Source organism: Photinus pyralis, unplaced genomic scaffold (genome assembly GCF_008802855.1).
Source record: "Photinus pyralis isolate 1611_PpyrPB1 unplaced genomic scaffold, Ppyr1.3 Ppyr1.4_LG8, whole genome shotgun sequence".
NCBI lineage: Eukaryota > Metazoa > Arthropoda > Insecta > Coleoptera > Lampyridae > Photinus > Photinus pyralis.
The window spans coordinates 5,180,820-5,200,329 of NW_022170819.1; the positions used below are offsets into that span (position 1 = coordinate 5,180,820).

The window sequence follows — 19,510 nt, forward strand, 5'->3', positions numbered from 1 at the left end:
TCGAGGGGGGTGGGGGGAGCAGAATGACGTTATGAGTGACAACCTCCCACCCCCTAAACACCCCAGCCCCCTCCCTCTTTAAAAAACCTAAATGGCAACCCCATACTTGTGACACAATAAAGTCAATATTTATTAAAGACAATTTAACAAAAATTTAATAATAAGAAACAATTTTAATAAACAAATTATTGTGCATTCTAACGACATCTGTCATTCTTATTAAAAATGGGACGCGAAACACAAAATAAAATGAAGTTGAGAACAGAAAACCATATTGTTTCCATCCAAACGAAGTCTAATTCAGAATGCTTCTGCCATAGGATAAAGTTCTGTAATAAATAAATAGAAGCCTTTATCGAACAAGCAATAAAACAAGAAAACGTTAAAACGTACTACTGTAATTAAGATATTCATTATGACTACAATTAAATTTATTATAAAACTCCGACATTGTCGTATGATACAATGGGATCCCTTTTAAAACTTGCGAATTAGCAGCATTAATATGGACCACTACGTAATCGCCCGGCTTAATCGTTTTAATTTCGGTCCCATTCACTTGCGGTATATCACCGATAGGAAATATAACTTTGCAATTCGAATCGTTACGTCCTTGCAAGTACAGCTCTGACCTTTTACTTACGCCCTCGACCAACACTAGGTGCCTCTCGCCGATCTGTGAGTAATTAACGCTTTTGACGATATTACGATAGGTGTCGACCATTCGCTCTAGCCTTGCCTGCTTTACGTGCGGCGGTACGTCATCTTCAAACCGCCGATGCGCCGTGGTTTTCTCTCGCATACTGTAAGGAAATAGGTACGCCATGTTATACCTAAAGACAACCATTAGAAGAACTCCAAGAGATAGTCGCCGATAGTAGCTTACCGTACGGTTTTGAGCAAAGAAATGGTATCGTCAAACTCCTCCTCGGTCTCCCCGCAAAACCCGCATATAAAATCGGAAGTCAAGGCAACATCGGGAACGGTCGATCTGACGTGGTCAACAAGTTCCAGGTAGCTTTCCCTCGTGTACCCTCGCCGCATTCGTTCCAGTACGTTCGAGTTGCCGGACTGCGCGGGTAAATGTAAGTTCTTGCAGACGTTCGGGTACGATTTTATCGCCTAAAAAAACACTCTCGTTACGCGGGAAGTCGGCCGCGATTCGACTACCTCCAAGACGTCGTCGGAGAAATCTTTCGGATGTGGTGATGTAAATCTTACGCGCATTTCCGGATCGATACTTGCCACTTTCTCGAGCAGGGTTGCAAAGCGAATGCCGCCCGCTTTGGGCTTGTACACGGTCTTAAAGCCCTTAACCAAGCTTGTTGTCGTGGTGTAAAAATCGCTACCTGTTACAAAAGACTGCATTGTTATTGAAATTAACGTAATAAGAAACATTTTTTGAATTGCGCTTCGAATTTATTTGATTTTTGATTTTTTCCTGAATTTGTGTCTTTATGTTGGTTTCCCTTAGCTCTTGTTATAAATGTTCCTAGGTGTTTTACTAGAAATCTTCGTGAAAATCTAGTTCAGAAAAAACTCTGAAGGTTTCTAGCAACCCTTAAAGAAAATTATATTGGTAACATTCTCAGGTCTCAGGTCTTCAAAACTTCTTCATACATTTTAGGATTTCCATGAAATCCAAAGGCTTTCTTGAGCTTTATAGATCCATTGGTCTTCCTTCTTACAAAAGAGTCTTCATAACTCACCAAATGTTTTCTTTAAAGTCACTAAATATAGAAAGTACCGCAATCCATTGGGCTCGTGTGTTAGAGAGAGAACGCATGATTTTTGCCCAAAAATGGCGGAAGTTCCCAGATTCTAGTAACTTTAATGTTAGGGATTGTTCCACCTGTTTGGAGATATCTGTATATATTTTTATAAAACATGACAGTACTATGAAGTTATAAAAATTGACAGCTATTCAGATTTTATTTGTCAATTTTTTTAAGTTGGCAGCAAATTTGCCCAAAAATGGCGGATGATTGCGGTACTTTCTATATCTAGTGACTTTAGTTTTCTTTTCAACAGTACGCCATCTATTCACAGACTTTAAAACCTCTAACAGACCTTTAAAAGATTTTAAGGGTCTTTATAAGGTTCACAAGAAATTTAGAAGAGAGTTTACCCCCTTTAGGGGCCTTCACAAACCTTTAGGAGACATTATTAACCTTCAAGGAACCTTTAAAAGCATTTAAGAGTCTTGGTCTTTGGTTTTTAAAAACCTAAACCTTTGTTAAATAGTTATTTATGTATCAAGGGCATTAAGGCGATATTTATACCGAGGGCGACAGAGCCCGAGGCCTCCGGCCCAAGGGATTGTAAGTCGCCCGAGGGTTAAACATCGAGTAATGCCCGAGGTGCATACAAAATTTTCTTTTTCATAATTTTTAAGAACTTCCAAGAGTCTCCAAAGTCTTCAACTTTCCATAATCTTTCAAACCTCCCTTCCGTAAAATCCGAGCGTTTAAGGACTTGGTAAGGCTACGAGAAAATTTACGAGCTTTACACTTTCGTAACTTGATCGCATCCAAACCCAAAAATATTATCAAAATTAAAAAATCTTATGTACAATTATGTGCAGATCTGGATTCAACAAGTTGAATCGAAATTTTCAAAAAGGTCACTTTGTATAGATGATGTTTCCAAAAAAACAAAAATATTACTCACAAATTCAAAAAAAATATCAAGTCAGTCTGCTCAATACTGAAACTGAGAAATTGTCTTTGTTGAACAGTGAAAAGTGCGAGGCGAAGCCGAGCTATGGACCCTTACAAATCAGAGCGAGGCAATAGCCGCCGGAGCCGAACGTATATTTTTGGGAAAAAAGGAAGGTTATACACTGCCTTTTTTTGAGGCACGAAAAAAAAATTGTCTAAGATCGACCCGGAAAAAATTTTTTCTTATAGAACGTGGCCTGTAGAATCCATAATTTCAAACAGTTCCAAGATTGGGCTACTAGTTCAAAAGTTACAGCCCTTTGAATTTTCTTTCGAAATGGGTTTCTAGTCTATAACTTTTGATTGAGAAGTCTGATCGAAAAAGTACGAATTGTTTTGGATTCTACGCACCAAAATTAATAAGAAAAGTGTTTTCCCGAGAAATTTTGGTGTAGTCGATTTTTGGTAAAAAAGGAAGGTTATACACTGCCTTTTTTTGAGCCCCGAAAAAAAAAATTGTCTCAGATCGACCCGGAAAAAAAATGTTCTTATAGAATGTGGCCTGTAGAATCCATAATTTCAAACAGTTCAAAGATTGGGCTACTAGTTCAAAAGTTACAGCCCTTTGAATTTTCTTTCGAAATTGGTTTCTAGTCTATAACTTTTGATTGAGAAGTCTAATCGAAAAAGTACGAATTGGTTTGGATTCTACGCACCAAAATTAATAAGAAAAAGTGTTTTCCCGAGAAATTTTGGTGTAGTCGATTTTTGGAAAAAAAGGAAGGTTATACACTGCCTTTTTTTGAGGCTCGCAAAAAAAATTGTCTCAGATCGACCCGGAAAAAAATTTTTCTTATAGAATGTGGCCTGTAGAATCCATAATTTCAAACAGTTCCAAAATTGGGCTACTAGTTCAAAAGTTACAGCCCTTTGAATTTTCTTTCGAAATTGGTTTCTAGTCTATAACTTTTGATTGAGAAGTCTGATAGAAAAAGTACGAATTGTTTTGGATTCTACGCACCAAAATTATTAAGAAAAAGTGTTTTCCCGAGAAATTTTCGTGCAGTAGATTTTTGGTAAAAAAGGAAGGTTATACACTGCCTTTTTTTGCCCCGAAAAACATCAAAACCAAAAATTGTTATCAAAATTAAAAAATCTTATGTGCAGGTCTGGATTCAACAAGTTGAATAGAAATTTATAGGAGAAGTTTCCAAAAAACAGCACTTTTAAGCAGGGGCGGCTCTCTATAAAGAGCCAAGGAGCCATGGCACCACCTCAACTCAAGGAATTATCAATTCTTAAAATATAATTAACTATTATTAATTGTACTCACTAGAGTACATAATTGTGTTTTAAAACTTAAAACAAAAAAAGTAAATGATTTGATAAATTAGGTACCAAGAAGAATTCATTTGTGCTTATCCGTGGACTTCAAATACGGTCGAGCCGTGCCAAACTGAAACTGGCTCGTATTTTCCTACAAGTGTGGACTTCCGCGGGGAGTAGAGGGGTGGGAGGAGCGAAACCGAAGTAGCGTTTTATACGTACAACTTGAGCCATCAGAAGTTTGGCTCATAAGCACAATTGAATAATGTGTACGTGTATTACTATGCTTTGCGCCGTTTTCCTTTTTTCAGTCGTGATAAATCAAACAATTTTTTTTTACTATTGTGTAAGATTACACTTCCCGGATTAATTGTTACGTAAAATACACAAATTAAAAAATCATTTAAATAAACCTTTTTCCATGCATTCTCCGAAAGATAGACTTTAATAAAGCAATTAAGCAGGCCGTCACCGGACTTAAATATTGTTAGAAAACGAAATGTGTCTGAATCTCTACAATAGCGATAAATCCGAAAATAAAGGAGTATTCAGAGAATTAATAAATTTCAGTACTTGTTTAGATAAAGATTTGAATAATGATACTTCGGCCTGTTTAATAAAACTACAAATAAAATGCTGCTGTTGTTTATAGATCGAACTAAACGCCATGGAAACTGATAGTACAAATCGTGAAAAAAGTAACACTTTCCATACGATTTTTTGTGAAAAAAATCCGCTAATTCTCATCTAAACACAAAATGAATAATTATTGGAATGCATACTTGAAGTATACTTATGAAACAAGTCTCCAAAGAAATTAAAGGGGCTAGATTTGTTTCCGTCACTTGCATTGTAAATATTCGAATTATACTCAAAATCTAAAGAACTGGAATAATATGAAAACAAAAATTTGTAGTAACTATTAAAATAATGGGGGGGGGGGGGGCACAATTTGGCACTACCTTCTACGCAGTTTACGAGCCGCCACTGCTTTTAAGCAAACTGTAAGGGTTGTTGTAATACAGGGTGCCCATTTTTCGATCTCCAACATGAGGATCTCGGTTATGTAGTTCAAATTCGGGCAAATTTGCGTATTTTGGTGTCCAATAATTTGCCATTACGAAAATTTGGACATGTTCAGAGGTTGCCGAGATTTTTGAAAACACCTCTTTTATTTCAAAAACGGCAAAAAGGGGACGTTTGAGACTAAAATATTACTAAAGCACTTTTTTACGATGAACCCAAATATGTTATCGGAAAATTCAAGGCACTCTAGACTTGGAAGTTACAGTAGATAACTTGTTTATCCTTATAGCAACCATATTGAATTTTTTTAATAAAGTTCGTTCTTCTGATTACAATGATGTATCATATGATATGTTTCAACTTTAAGAACCTTGTGCCCCAATCGGCGTCTCAGTTGTGAAAAAACTTGATATTGAATTTAAACGAGAAATTTGGGAGGTCCTATCTTACTACCCATATATAAGTTATTCGTTTTGCTGATTATATTGATGTATCACAACCTATATTTTTTTATATAATTATATATGTAGGTACTAGGAACTAGGTATATCATATTTTTCAATTTTTTAAAATGACCTGTTTCTACAGTCAACCACTTTTATTGATTGCTATCGGCTGTGATGGATACAATAAGCAAAACAAAATCTCCATGAATCCATGGCCTACTATTTAAAAACTGTAAAAAATAAGGTTTTAATTTTTGTTTAATGGATAAATTAAAAAAAAATAGGTTGTGATACATCAATGTAATCAGGAAAAAGAATACCAAAAAAATTGACGTTACGATATACATACAGGGTGTTGCATTTAAACAATACCAATTAAAATATTTATGGAATTCCATGATTGTAACTTGTAACTATTTATTTAATTTCTCTAAATTTGCATTTTTCTCGAAAAGTAAGCATCAGTGTGAAAAATTTTAATTACAAAAAAGGTGTGCCTTGATCAGATCTACCAAAAAGTCTCACACACTTTTTGTGTCCGGTTCAAAAAAAAGGCGCCAGAGGGCATTTTCTACATGTTGTACTATGACCAAAGATAATTGCAATGACTAAATTAAAAGTAGTCAGAAAGTCAAGTCAGGAGTTTACCTGACAATTAGTTTTTTTTCCCATGTAAACAAAAATCCCAAAGGTGACTCGACAGCAACTCATTTTTGATAGCATGGTATAAATTATAGTGTAATAATTATAAAGTACCTTCAGATAAATCACGATAGCTATTCACGTTTTGGCCAAGAAGAGTTACTTCTCGCACGCCCCTGTCCGATAGGTAACGAACCTCGTCCAAAATCGAACTTATAGGTCTCGATCTCTCTCGTCCTCGAGTAAAGGGCACGATGCAGTACGTGCACATATTATCGCAGCCTCGCATGATAGACCTACAAATAAATCGTCATTATTGGTACACGAAAATCTCTACCTACACAAATGCCGTAACCGCATTCTCATTCAATCTCATCGGCATCACGTCGGCGTACGTCTCGTCGATCGACAGCTGCACGTTGATGGCAGTTTGATTGTCATCGCTCAACGCGAGTAGACGTGGCAGATCCTTGTAACTATCGGGTCCGGCTACGACGTCGACGGTCCTCTCGCGCTCCAGCACCTTATGTTTCAGCCGTTCCGCCATGCACCCCAATATACCAATTTTCAATGTCGCGCGATCTTTCCGTCTCTTATTACGAATTCCTTTGAGATACTCGAGCCGATTCCAGATCTTCGTCTCGGCACCCTCTCTTATCGCACAGGTGATCATAAGAACGACGTCCGCCTCGTTCAAATTGCGCGTTTTAAAGTAATTGTGTTTTTTTAAAATCGACCAAATTATCTCCGTATCGTTTACGTTCATCTGGCAACCGTAAATGTCGAAGTATACCTTACGGCACTTTCCCATCGCTGGCATATTTTGTAAGTAGGGTATTTCGGGCGAGTCAAATTCCTTGTCCACCCTAAGATTGTCATTTTGGAAGAAGTCTTTTAAGGAAGGACCGTTCAGGAGAGTTTTACGAAATTTCGTAACTGGCGTTTCCTTGTCATCGTCCTTTTGAATGTTAGAAAACGAAGAACAGAAGCACGATGATTTATTAGTGAAGAGAATCCGTTTTAACTTTCTAATTTTAATAAATCTCAAAGACATTTTGTTGAAAGGGTTGTAAAGAAGGTCAGCTTATAGGTTAAGGTTTTAGGTTAGTACATTCGAGCTACTACAGTCCAACTGTTTAAGTGTAACTACTATAACGTAGGTCCAATGACAAACTTTGTTTATATACAGTGCAAATCGAAATAAATACATGTAAACAACTTCAAAAGCTTAAAAAGACGGTAGTGGAAAAAAGGAGTGGAAGAAACAATATTTGATCAACCTTATAGGAGTTTCTTCTTATTTTGTCATATACATTTACAGTGTTAAGACAGAGATATATTTCTGCGGTAGGGATGGATTGTTGTAAATAATATAAGTAGGAAGTATAGGAAGACAAATGTTGCAAGTATTGTTTTGCAAAGTAGTCTACTAAGCAATACGGAATTGCAATGTAACATTAAACAATATCAGTGACCTGTCGTGATCCTAATGTATTTAAACACATACAGAACCAAAGCAGTACATTTGACGTAGTGACTGCTGTGGTCTTGGTGTATTTAAAATTCAAATAAGAACTCCCAATGTTTATAGGCCATCTACAGACGAACTACAAAACTAAGTGTAGGGGAAAACGTTTCCTACAAAATTGTATTATTTTCCGATGTATAAGAATATTCAATACAAAGTATAGATCGGTTTCTAATGGAAAAATTAAGTTGCCCCACGCTTGACTCTTAAGGGACAGTCATGTGGAATATGCATAGCATCATTAAATGGCCCCCTCCATATAGACGATTTTATAATAATCACTTTTGATATCACCGCTAGATTCCGCAATAATCAACAGTCTGTATATAAATTAAGTAACATTGATTAAAATATAAGATTACCATTCAAATAGTGAGTGATCGAACAAATCAAGAAATGATTATGGTGTACAAATTAGTGATGCTAATCATCTATGTATTAAAGACGTACATATATGGTGCAAATATTCCCCACATATATCAAATGTTCGTGAATATTGTCAATGCACTTATTCAGTTTGTCTGCACTTGCAGAATGCTGCAATGTGTATTTGTTTATTAAATGCTATATTTATGTTCATAAATATATCTATAATTCTAATTTTTTCAATTCTGATCCAATAAGTAGATTTATAAACAAACATTTTAAAATAAAATACTTAATTTAATAACCGCTTTCGCAAATACTTTTCAATTGGGCGAACAGAAATAAGACTCAAATACTTCAGCACACAAAACCATAAAACAGATTTTGTAAGGGAAGTAATGATTTCAGTTTGTAAATTTTTTCATATTGGGGTTTCTGGTTTAATAATAGGAACCGCATGAATTCGACCATTTAAAAAAATAAGTTTAATAAATAAGTAAAAATTTTGTACAAATCATTTATTTAAAACGTCCTACAACCTTAACGTGCAGAAACACTAACTTGCCATACTCTAATAATATTGTCAGAGTAACCGGCAAAAAGAGTTTGCCCGTCTGTAGACCAGGCAAGCGAAAGACATTGTGGTGGTTCGGCTTTGCCTGGTTGTGAAACTACCTCTGGTCTCAATTCCTCAACCATTTCCTTGCTTTCCAAATCCCAGATCTTAATTGATGGGCCAAATGCGGCGCACAGCCAATACCTACAAAATGCACGCTCGTTAATAAACTGCAACTATAATTAATCTGCACAGATTAGCAAAGCAAGGTCAGTCCCATATCCGTAAAAATAACTCTCACAGACTTTCAAGTAAAAAAGTTATAATCATTCCCGAAGAGAACAAAGCAATTTTGTACTTTGCGAAATCATACCTGTTTGGCGAAAAGCAAAGTGCGGTTATGATATCGTTATGGTCCAAGGTGTGCAGGTGCTTGCCATCGTTGAGATCCCACAGCATAGCCTTACAATCTTTACCGCCGCTCGAACATAAACTTCCGTCCGGCGAAACTGTGATCGTGTTCAGATATCCCATATGTCCGGAGTGGTTGATCTTCAGCCGGCAGTTTGTAAGATTCCACACTTTCACCATGCGATCCCAACCGCACGAAATAATAATCGGGTTGGAATGATTCGGGGAGAACCGTACGCACGACACCCAATCGGTGTGACCCTCATCTTGAATTGTGTATTTGCATTCGGCGAGAGTGTTCCACAGTTTAATAGTTTTGTCCCGCGATCCGGATACGATTTGACGATTATCGACGGAGAAGGCGACACTTAGCACATCCTGCAAAGAGATCCGTGTTAATCGCAATTATACCGGCAGCCGGTGCGATTAGAGTGTGGGGAAATACTTACAACCGGCCAACGCAAATGTCTTCAGTCGATGCGACGCAAATTAATAAAAAAAAAAATCTTCTCGCTGTGCGTTTAAAGTGGTGAAAAATGTACTAGCGATAAATTAAATCTATCAAACCTTTGTGTGATCTTCGAAGCGACGTGTGGTTCTACCCGCGGCCAAGTCCCAAAGACGGAGAGTCTTGTCCCACGAGCCGGATAAGGCGTAGTTTCCATCGCTTGACAGAACAACATCGGAGATGAAATGGGAGTGACCGTGCAAACGTTTCTGGGGGACACCGTATTGGGTCTCCTCGCGAGTCAGTTTCCATACAATCAAAGTTTTGTCTAAAAGAAATACATGCGGTGGTGAATTGCCTCTCCGGCAATCGTATGCGAATTAGGATGATGAGAAATCTTCCGTCGATTCGGCGATGAACGATGGTGAAAAAAATACGAAAGACGCTTACCTCGAGATGAAGACAAAATCATGTCGGGATATTTTGGATTCGTCGCAATTTGGGTAACCCAGCCATTATGGCCCAGCAGCGTGCCCCGTAATTGTAAAGTCTCGGTCATTCTTTTTAAAAGAAAACTAAATTAAATACACAAAACGTGCTAACCCTTGCAACGTTCGCGATTGACAGAAGTGAAAAGGAATTAAAGGAAAGGAAACGGAACAGAAATGGATGTTATCGAAACCGGTACTATAGATGGCGCTGTTCACAGCGTTGCGCATTATCCATTGTTGCCACTGTTACATCCAGAAAATTGAATGTACAGGATGGTTATTCTTTTATTGATGTCTTCACATTCATTATAGCTGACTCGTCCGCAATTTTGAAGTCAATTGACCGTTGCATTTTATCATTGAAAAAATATTGATTTTTTTTAACGGTTGCATAAAGGTAAGACCGTTATACCTTTGTGTACAGATTTAGACTGTCAGTGAGCTCCAAAATGGCCATTGAACTATAAAAACAACGTAACACGAAAGGAAAAATAGGCGACAAATGCGTACCGTTCAAGCCGTGCGACAGAATGAGGTGGTATAACTATTTCAGTCACTCTCATCGCGCCCAGTTTGTTTATTAGCACGCCTGATAGAAGCAGAAAATACGACTGTATGAATTAAAGTGAAATAGAAAAATTAAGTCAGTGAATTTAATGTTACTAGTGTGAGAGAGATAAAGATACTACCACTCGTCTGGCTTCACTAATAATTTGCTTGTTTCCCTTCCAGTTACGAGTATATAGTTCAATGAAAATGGAAGACAAGTTTGCTACCTAATATTCATTACTAGTTCCTTGTCCTTTTCTCCACACGACGTAGAGTTTCGCAATTTATTTCATGAATACAAAATCGTATGCTTCCTTGTTTCTTTTGCAATGCATACACTCAATCAATTCAATACAATCTTCCACCGAAACGCAAAGTGTTAGGACGGTTTCCACACAAAATTGAACTTATTGTATAAATCACCTTTTTGACATTCTTTTGACAACAGATTTTAAAAGTAATCGATGCTTAATAAAGCTTTAAACATTTGCAAGAGCGTTTAAAGGTTTTTCAGAAACTTTACCAGCCTTTACGAAATTTTAAGAGGTTTTAATATTTAAAAGCCTTTATGAACCGTCTAAACTGAACTCCTTTTACTCTCTTTTGTAATAAAAAAAGATACGTACGGTGTCAACACTTTTTCTCGTGCACGAATAAACAAACGCAAAACGAAAAAAATTGCTGTGACCAGCAAAGATACCACCCACACACCTCCGCATGCGCGATTCTACCCTTTTATGTCTTATGTTTTATGTATGTACCAACTTTGGTTCCAATCGGTTCAGCCGTTTAGTCGGAAACGAGAGTACAAACGGACCGACAGACAGACCGCGACATCATCGAGATTTTGTTTGATTCGGATTTCTGGTACTTCAAAACATGTATTTCCGTCAAAAAAGTGGGAGGAGGGCATTTTTTACCCCAATTCAATACCTCCCTTACTATAACGTGCGGGTGGTAAGAAAAAATACCGAAAAGCGTACCGGAACCGTTTGTTTTTTCAGAACCGAATCGAAACCTTCGCTTAAAAAAAATTACTCAGAACCGGAACCCACTATTTTTTTACGATTTTTACGGTTTTTTGACTTTAGAAGTTAAACTCAGTTTTCTGGCTATGCGTGCTGCTCGAGAAACGGTAGGCGAGAATTTAGCCAACACAGAAAAAAGTGATGTGTTTAGAAATTTGGGCATGAATAAACACTCGCATCCTGAATTTGTAAAGTTATTCAGTAAGCCATTATGGACTAAAAAAAATGTACCGTATTTCCAATAGGTGCGGACCGTTGGAATCGAAAAAAAATCGAAACCGGAACCGCAATTATTTTTAGAACCGAAACCCGAACCGGAACCGTTATACATATTTTTTCGTCAAAACCAGAACCGTTATTTTCAATAGGTCCAGATCCCTGGCCCTAAGTCGGGCTGGTACAACCGGGCTTTTAGAAATTTTTCCCAACCCTTAAATCTTCTTAAAGACCGTTAAATGCACTTAAAGCTAGTATAATGGCCGGTCTTCACGATTAGGGTGCGTTACCTTAAAAGCTCTTAAAGGACTTTCAAGAGCTCCTAACTTTAAGAAGATTACCCTTTCAATCTTGAGGTATAAAAAACTTTCGATAGTCCTTTAAGAGACACTTTGAAGATCTTCTGATCCTTAATTGTGCCTTGAAATGTTATTATTAGCAAACCTCAGCCTCCCAAATAATACCTATAGAATGAGTGAAATCAAAACTACTGTAGCGAATTTTCTAGATCCCGCCATAAAGTCGGATGTGACTCATTCCTTCTATGAAATATGATATGGAGGTTCGAGATTTCTCTAGAAGCTTCTTGTTTGCTATATACGTAAGCAGATTAAACTGTGTTTAGTCTCAGTTTTATGCTCGACTGTCATAAATGTGTCTGTAAGTAAGTGACAAATATTGAATTTGTTAATAAATTTGTCAATAACTAATTTTATATAAATAAATTTACGTCACACTATTCCAGAACGTTCCTTGAATAAGGTTGTAACAATCGCAGTTGCCGCGTGTCACCAGAACGTGACATTTCACATATTCTTTGGAAAATGCAAATCTCTCCAGTAGCAATTGTAATGAAAACCTTTTCACCGGCTCTTCCCGCACCCCGCCATTCGGTTCAGGTACCTATTTTCGTATATTCCCGCTCTTCGCGTAGTACGCAAAGTAGCCGTCAGATGTAAAACGGGTAAGGAGTGACGTCAAAATTGTTCGCAGCCATTTTGATTAATAGTGTTGTTTTGTGTGTAGCGGAGCAATTTTGGACGAAATGTTTTAGTATTAATAACATTAGAACAAATAAATTAGCACAAATACGCTATTAGTATTTATTTCAAATTATATTTTGTGTTTGTTAGCTGAATAAAATGGATGAGAAAGCGGCGTGTAAAGAATTAGATCAGTGGATTGAACAACTAAACGAATGTAAGCAACTAACAGAGAGCCAAGTAAAAACTTTATGTGATAAGGTGAGTCACGCGCAACTTTTAAAACTGATTAATTGCAATTTCGTAATTCGGTTTTTTTGTTCGATAATTTAGGCGAAAGAAATTCTAGCGAAGGAATCAAATGTACAAGAAGTCAAATGTCCGGTGACGGTATGCGGCGACGTCCACGGCCAGTTTCACGATCTCATGGAGCTGTTTCGGATAGGCGGCCGAAGTCCCGACACCAATTATTTATTTATGGGCGACTACGTCGATCGCGGCTACTACTCCGTTGAAACTGTTACGTTACTAGTGGCGCTTAAAGTTAGGTACAAGGAAAGGATTACGATATTACGAGGCAATCACGAGTCCAGACAGATTACGCAAGTTTACGGGTTTTACGACGAGTGCCTGCGGAAGTACGGCAACGCGAACGTGTGGAAGTTTTTTACCGACTTATTCGATTATTTGCCGCTTACCGCCCTCGTCGACGGACAAATTTTCTGTTTGCACGGCGGGCTGAGTCCGAGCATCGACACTTTAGATCACATACGAGCTTTAGACCGTTTGCAAGAGGTAAGTTGACTCCCTCCCAGATATTGTGCCATAAATTCGTACTCAAAGATTCATGAAAATCTAGGAAAATATCACCTTGGCATACATTAGCATTTGTTTCTGTCAAATCGGAGCCAACTAAGTTAATTCAAGATGGTTCAGAGCTTCACTTGAGTGACATACGTGGTCTTTCAGGTACCTCATGAAGGTCCGATGTGCGATCTACTCTGGTCCGATCCCGATGATCGCGGAGGATGGGGTATTTCGCCCCGCGGCGCCGGATACACGTTCGGGCAGGATATATCGGAAACGTTTAATCATTCGAACGGTCTGACGTTAGTGTCGAGAGCGCATCAGCTGGTGATGGAAGGTTATAATTGGTGTCACGATCGCAACGTCGTGACTATATTCAGTGCTCCCAATTACTGTTATCGATGTGGTAATCAAGCTGCTATAATGGAACTAGATGATGCCCTTAAGTATTCATTGTAAGTTAATGTCCGCTGAGGGGTTATCCACCACCTTAAAATATGCACAGCGTACACCAGTTTAGCATTGTTTGATTTGGGGATACAAAATTGTTCTGGGATAAAATATTCACCTTCCCAATATTGGAAGAAAGTTCATGGGATGCGAGGATCATTTGAAAATTGATATACAATATGTAAGAAAAAACTGGGTGGGAGAGGGGATCAATCAAATAAAATGTAGCCTTTCAAAATTTATGTTTCAATCTGTTTGACTAATTTTTTGTGTATTTTGAAAAATCTCCCACAATTTCAGACAGACCGAATTGATGATAAATTATTTTTTGCTCGCGGAATCAGCAATGCAATGTTGTGGTGGACAACTCCTCGACTATTGTCTAGTTCCGTGACTAACAGATTTTGTTTACAGTTTACAATTTGATCCAGCGCCTCGTCGTGGAGAACCGCACGTAACACGCAGAACGCCCGATTATTTTCTGTAAGGTTTATATTGCAATATCATCAATGCTTAGGTATTACTACTACTACTATTGTACTGTTTGTGTTGAGACATCTCTTGTAGTGTGAAAAATAAAACAATTTAATGTGTCTGTTGCTCTAATATTTCGTTTAAAACAAAGCTCTGGTTTTAAATTAAATCTTAGAGGTGTTTTTTACATGGTGCAGTCGAGACTATAAGAGATCTAACGGTTTCCCAGTGCGATCAAATTATATACATAAAAAGGAAGTAGATATAAATGTACACTAGCTCTAATTTGATGTTCAAAATAAGTTTTGTTGTATCTCCTGGACGATTAAGTACGCCGTCACGTTTCCGGGGCGAGGGGGGATGGGTTTATTGTTGATCAAATGTACGCGAGGTGTTGGCACGCATTAGAATAACTATGTTAATTAAATTTGTTCGTCTTATTACATGCGTTCGAATACTTTGTAAAACCACTGTAAATTATTGTGGGGGGGATGAACAACAAAATTTATAGATTAAGTACGTAACTATATTATATAATCTGTGTATCTCTAGTATTAATTGTCGAACATTGGCATTTTTTTGTGTTTTGTGTTGGAAGGTGCCAATGTTCGGAGTCGCCATTGCTATCTTTCTACGCTACGTGTGTAATATACCGCTGCTCCTCAGTCTACTGTTTGTCTGCGTGTAAACTACGTCCTTATTCCAAATTATTTTCATTTTTTAAGACTGCTCTTTTATTTCTGTCATAATAAAAATCTAACTAAACGTTGACTTTTATTGCTGCAGTGATAGGTCACTTCAAAAAAGATCAAAGCCTTTTGCCTGTATGTACAAACACGTTCTTAATGCTGGTTCATTTGTAAAAGTTGTAATTTATGTACTGCTTTTATTTGACAGTGGAACTTGAATAAATTTTGTTATACAGTTGAACTTATAATTGCTCAGACAGATGTGCCAATTCTTCGCCCCTTACCTTTGTTAACTAGTAAGAGTGGGTGGTTGATGGTGGCAGTATAGGGCAATTTTAAATTTGAATCGTTCCCGCTCTTATGCATTTCATTAAAGAAGAAAAACGCTACGCCACTGGAAACATGTTGCCGCGAATCGTAACAATTCAAATTGCACAAGGACAAGAGTTTCATAGGTGAATTCGCTTCAGGCATAAACCGTGAGGTAACGGCCGTTTTTGTCTGTCCGAAATTTTCTCTACATAGGTTAGAACTAGCGTGTAAACGCAACTTCTGTTGAGCAGTCCAATCTTTATGAAATTTTGACATTGAAGAAACCGCAAGGGAACATAGACTATTCTATCACAAACCTGGAAGTGCACAAGTTGAATGTCGAAGATTTTGGCTACTCCAATCATACAGTGCCATTCCTTTAGAAGTAGACATAGGAATTTCCTATGTCTGCTTTTAAATGACAAAACTGCTTCTGAAAGACGCCTAATTTTATGCAACCGAAATAACAAGCGCACGCATTTTGTGTAGATTTTACTAAAAAACAACAGTAAAATAGCAGGCTTTTAGGTTATGAAGAGATATTAAATTCGGCCGATATTTCCCTTAAGTTTCTTATGGGATTCTCTTCCACAAAAATTAAAACATTCAGTTTCATATACTTTACGGTGCCTTATGTGGATCGCATTTGAATAACCCCTAACTTTAAAGTGATCAACACAGAAAATAAGTCTCTTATTATGAAAATAAAGATATGAAAAAATAATCCAACTAATTAATGACAGCAAAATCTTCATTTGTTTTAAAGTTATTTTGGTTGCATAAAATTAGGCGTCCTTCAGCATAGGAATGCCTATGTCTGCTTTTAAATGAATATCACTGTATATGGCTCTACTAATGGAAGTGCAAATTATTGGCCATACAGAGCAAACCCACCAGAGCACCATAGATAAACGACATTTCAACGATTTTGGAATCTTCGAGTTTCTCAAACTTTTTATATCGAACAACTCATCACGTGCTGCTAACACATGCACTTTCAATCGATTTTGGGGGGCATTTTGTGTGGTTCGCTTTCCCTAAAACCACCACCAAAACCACAAAAATCTACGACCTCGAATATTAACATTCAGTATACTGAATTAAACCAATGATTAAACCGAGAATTGAACAGAGTTAAGTTAAGACGTTAAACTTTGCATTGTACAAGTGTAGGTATACTATCGGACTGATTCAAATTCGAGGGCCACCATGGGGATCTTGAAAAAGAGATAGGCAAGTAGTTTCAATTTGGCAAAGTTGCGTATTTTGATCCTTAACAAAAAGCCGCTTTGAAACTGAAAAAATTCCGACTACTTTCGGAGATATTCGGAAAAAAACGAAATTTTGCAAATTCGTTTTTATTTTTAACTGAAGTTATTTAAAATTTAAAAATATTATGGTCACTTTCCTCTACAAGATGCTAAAGTTTTAAATTTTAAGTATGACGTTTCGTGTCTGGTTATAACCATCCTCAACTTTGATTTTTCTTATGGAAGCCATTTTTACTTTTTGTGCATTTGATAGAGTATTTTAGGTCCCACAAGCCAGCAGAGCCATTTTAGAAAAATGAAGGACGAAATACATCAGAATTATAGGCTGATTTATAGGCCCTTTTTGGACACTTGAACAAATTTTCAGGCGGCATCCTTTAAAGAAAAAAACTATGGCTCTGCTGGCTAAAGACGAAGCTAGCTGATCACTTGTGAGATTTGCTTCGAAGGCGAAAAATTCAGATCACAAAATTATAGGCTATTTTTATAGGCTTTTTTTAGAACGCATGTTTTTTTGCCCAAAAATGGCGGAAGTTACCAGATTCTAGTAACTTTAATGTTAGGGATTGTTCCACCTGTTTGGAGACATCTGTCAAGTAGGTATTTGAAATCTGAATTTTCTTTTACTATAATAAATCAAATATATAGCAAGTTGTTGTGTTCAGGTTTTAAAAAAAGTAATGTTAAAAGTGTCTTAGTTCATAGTTGTCTATGCATCTTCTCTAATACTATAGGAGAAGAAAAGTTGAAACGATATTCCCGCCTTCATTTTTTATTTCTAATCCACAAAGTACATTAAAAATAAAAAGACCCGTGTGTCCTCAATTTTTATTTGCGAGTAAAATAAACCCAAAATAAATTATTGAAAAGCTGTGTTTTTAGTCCGAGTGCCTGTGACAGATGACGCAAGTTATAAATGCCATTCTCCTGCAATATTGCCAAGTCGTTACGTCATGTGAATGGTTCTAGGAGCTGATTGGTCGGGCTTATTACGTCACAGAGCCCGCCACAGTCATATCGTTTTGAATAAACCTTTAAAACCGCACATGTTCATTATTTTTTTGCGAATCAGCCTCTATTTTTAAATAAACTTTTACTGTCCAAAAAAATGTTTTATGGTTTCAGGTACACGCTTATTAAATTAGAACTGCGGAATTCAACTATACTGTAAACCCCCATTGGAAAAAAGTACAAAAAAAATTAAAATTATTCGTCTCATTATATTATTAACGAACCTCGAGATCGTTTATAATTTTGTATTGCTGCCTGTCTGTACGTCTGTCTGTCCGTCTGTCTGTCAGGTGTGTACGATAACTATGTGTAGAAACGTCCGATCGCTTTAAAAATTGATGTTCTTCAGGATATAACAAAGTTCGCAATTGTTTTTCGGTTACGTAGACCAACGGGCCAAAAAGTTACAGACCAAAAACTGCGCAAACCTCCAAAAAGGGTTTCTAAAACTCTTTTTACAAAGAACATATGAATGTCCGGTTTTCTGTGTTAGTAAATATTCCTTAAACTTCAGGCAACTATGCAGATGCAAACAAATACTGCGCATGCGCATAACAACTTTTGTATTTGCGCAATCCTAATTTTTTATTTGTTAATATATTTAAATGAAATTCTGTATCTAGGCACCTCGAATAAAAGTGAAACTAATGCCAAATCAAAAAATTTGTTTTGCGCATGCGCAGTCGGTTTTCTTTTATTTGTTAAGGTATTTAAATGAAATGTTGTATTCAGGCACCTCAAATAAAAGTAAAACTAATTCCATTTCAGAAAATTTGTGTTACAAGCTCTGCTGATCAGGTGGGACAGAATCAACCCCTTGTGTATTGTAAAAATGATGTATGTGTGAAGATCTCGAGGATCGTTTGGTATTCAGTTGTATCGGATTTTTGAAATATAAGTTAGAGTTTAAATAAATATATTAATTGGACGAAAGCCCGTTGAGGGCCCTAGAACAAGAGAGGGACAATAATAGACAATAAATAAATAATTTTTATTTATCCACTACATCTCCGAGAGGGGCAAAATCAAACTGATCTGTTGTAGTTGTTTGTTTGTTGTAGTGTCTAAAAAAAGCCTATAAATAGCCTATAATTTTGTGATCTGAATTTTTCGTCTTCGAAGCAAATCTCACAAGTGGTCAGCTAGCTTCGTCTTTAGCCATCAGAGCCATAGTTTTTTTCTTTAAAGGATGCCGCCCGAAAATTTGTTCAAGTGTCCAAAAAGGGCCTATAATCAGCCTATAATTCTGATGTATTTCGTCCTTCATTTTTCTAAAATGGCTCTGCTGGCTTGTGGGACCTGAGTATTTTAATATTATAGTAAGTATAAAAATCGCAACTTTGACAAATTTAAACTACCTACCTAGCTCTTACAGTTTCCGAAATACCGCGTGGTGGCCCTAGAACTAGAATCGGCCTGGAAATTTTCTGTTTCAAAAATTTCCCCTAAAAAAATTAACATAAATTCCCCTTATGTGATGGTTTTGTGCATCCGTCTGTCTGTTACTCGTCTAATTCGAGAAAAAAGAGCGATGTCAAACCTTCGCCAATCGAGTTCTACAAGTTCAATGGTCGGTGACATTGAATATGAGCCGGATTAAATGTCGCGTTTCCTAATGCTAGCCGAGTGCAGAATCGCATACGATTTTTAATAGGAAAATTGTTTGCCACTCAGCTCGCATTCGTAAACCAGATCATATTCCATATTCCTTAAGACTCTTAGGGCATCTCAACACGCTAAGGAAAAATATGACCCCCCTCCCTCAACGCACTAGCTAGCTTCCTCAATTTTTGGGCTAGCAACTTAGTTTGATACCTCAT

The 19,510-nt window shown here is 37.1% G+C and overlaps 3 protein-coding genes across 3 annotated transcripts; 1 reads left to right on the forward strand and 2 right to left on the reverse strand.

The window, feature by feature from the left end:
* Window positions 1-365: 365 nt before the first annotated feature.
* LOC116179226 (CDK5RAP1-like protein) lies at window positions 366-7,233 on the reverse strand. The gene is made up of 5 exons (XM_031498957.1): window positions 6,442-7,233; window positions 6,215-6,396; window positions 1,171-1,349; window positions 887-1,122; window positions 366-833 (listed from the first exon to the last, which is right to left on the reverse strand). The coding sequence occupies exons 1-5, from the start codon at window positions 7,152-7,154 to the stop codon at window positions 383-385; spliced, it is 1,761 nt and encodes a 586-aa protein (XP_031354817.1). The 5' UTR covers window positions 7,155-7,233; the 3' UTR covers window positions 366-382.
* A 1,264-nt stretch (window positions 7,234-8,497) lies between these two features.
* On the reverse strand, window positions 8,498-10,056 carry LOC116177878 (guanine nucleotide-binding protein subunit beta-like protein). The gene is made up of 4 exons (XM_031497035.1): window positions 9,860-10,056; window positions 9,529-9,737; window positions 8,924-9,339; window positions 8,498-8,754 (listed from the first exon to the last, which is right to left on the reverse strand). Exons 1-4 carry the CDS (start codon window positions 9,966-9,968, stop codon window positions 8,535-8,537), a joined length of 954 nt encoding a protein of 317 aa, XP_031352895.1. The 5' UTR covers window positions 9,969-10,056; the 3' UTR covers window positions 8,498-8,534.
* A 2,609-nt stretch (window positions 10,057-12,665) lies between these two features.
* Window positions 12,666-15,172, forward strand: LOC116177879 (serine/threonine-protein phosphatase 2A catalytic subunit alpha isoform). Its single transcript, XM_031497037.1, has 4 exons — window positions 12,666-12,937; window positions 13,010-13,471; window positions 13,646-13,938; window positions 14,348-15,172. The coding sequence occupies exons 1-4, from the start codon at window positions 12,836-12,838 to the stop codon at window positions 14,418-14,420; spliced, it is 930 nt and encodes a 309-aa protein (XP_031352897.1). The 5' UTR covers window positions 12,666-12,835; the 3' UTR covers window positions 14,421-15,172.
* Window positions 15,173-19,510: the final 4,338 nt, after the last annotated feature.

Coding starts and splice junctions, on each gene's coding strand:
- LOC116177879 (XM_031497037.1), top strand. CDS start 12,836: ATGGATGAGAAAGCGGCGTGTAAAGAATTAGATCAGTGGATTGAACAA. Junction 12,938..13,009: donor TAAAAACTTTATGTGATAAG/GTGAGTCACGCG, acceptor TCGATAATTTAG/GCGAAAGAAATTCTAGCGAA. Junction 13,472..13,645: donor CTTTAGACCGTTTGCAAGAG/GTAAGTTGACTC, acceptor GTGGTCTTTCAG/GTACCTCATGAAGGTCCGAT.
- LOC116179226 (XM_031498957.1), bottom strand. CDS start 7,154: ATGTCTTTGAGATTTATTAAAATTAGAAAGTTAAAACGGATTCTCTTC. Junction 6,397..6,441: donor AATGCGGTTACGGCATTTGT/GTAGGTAGAGAT, acceptor ATTTATTTGTAG/GTCTATCATGCGAGGCTGCG. Junction 1,350..6,214: donor CTATCGTGATTTATCTGAAG/GTACTTTATAAT, acceptor CTTTTGTAACAG/GTAGCGATTTTTACACCACG.
- LOC116177878 (XM_031497035.1), bottom strand. CDS start 9,968: ATGACCGAGACTTTACAATTACGGGGCACGCTGCTGGGCCATAATGGC. Junction 9,738..9,859: donor GATTTTGTCTTCATCTCGAG/GTAAGCGTCTTT, acceptor TATTTCTTTTAG/ACAAAACTTTGATTGTATGG. Junction 9,340..9,528: donor GCTTCGAAGATCACACAAAG/GTTTGATAGATT, acceptor ATCTCTTTGCAG/GATGTGCTAAGTGTCGCCTT.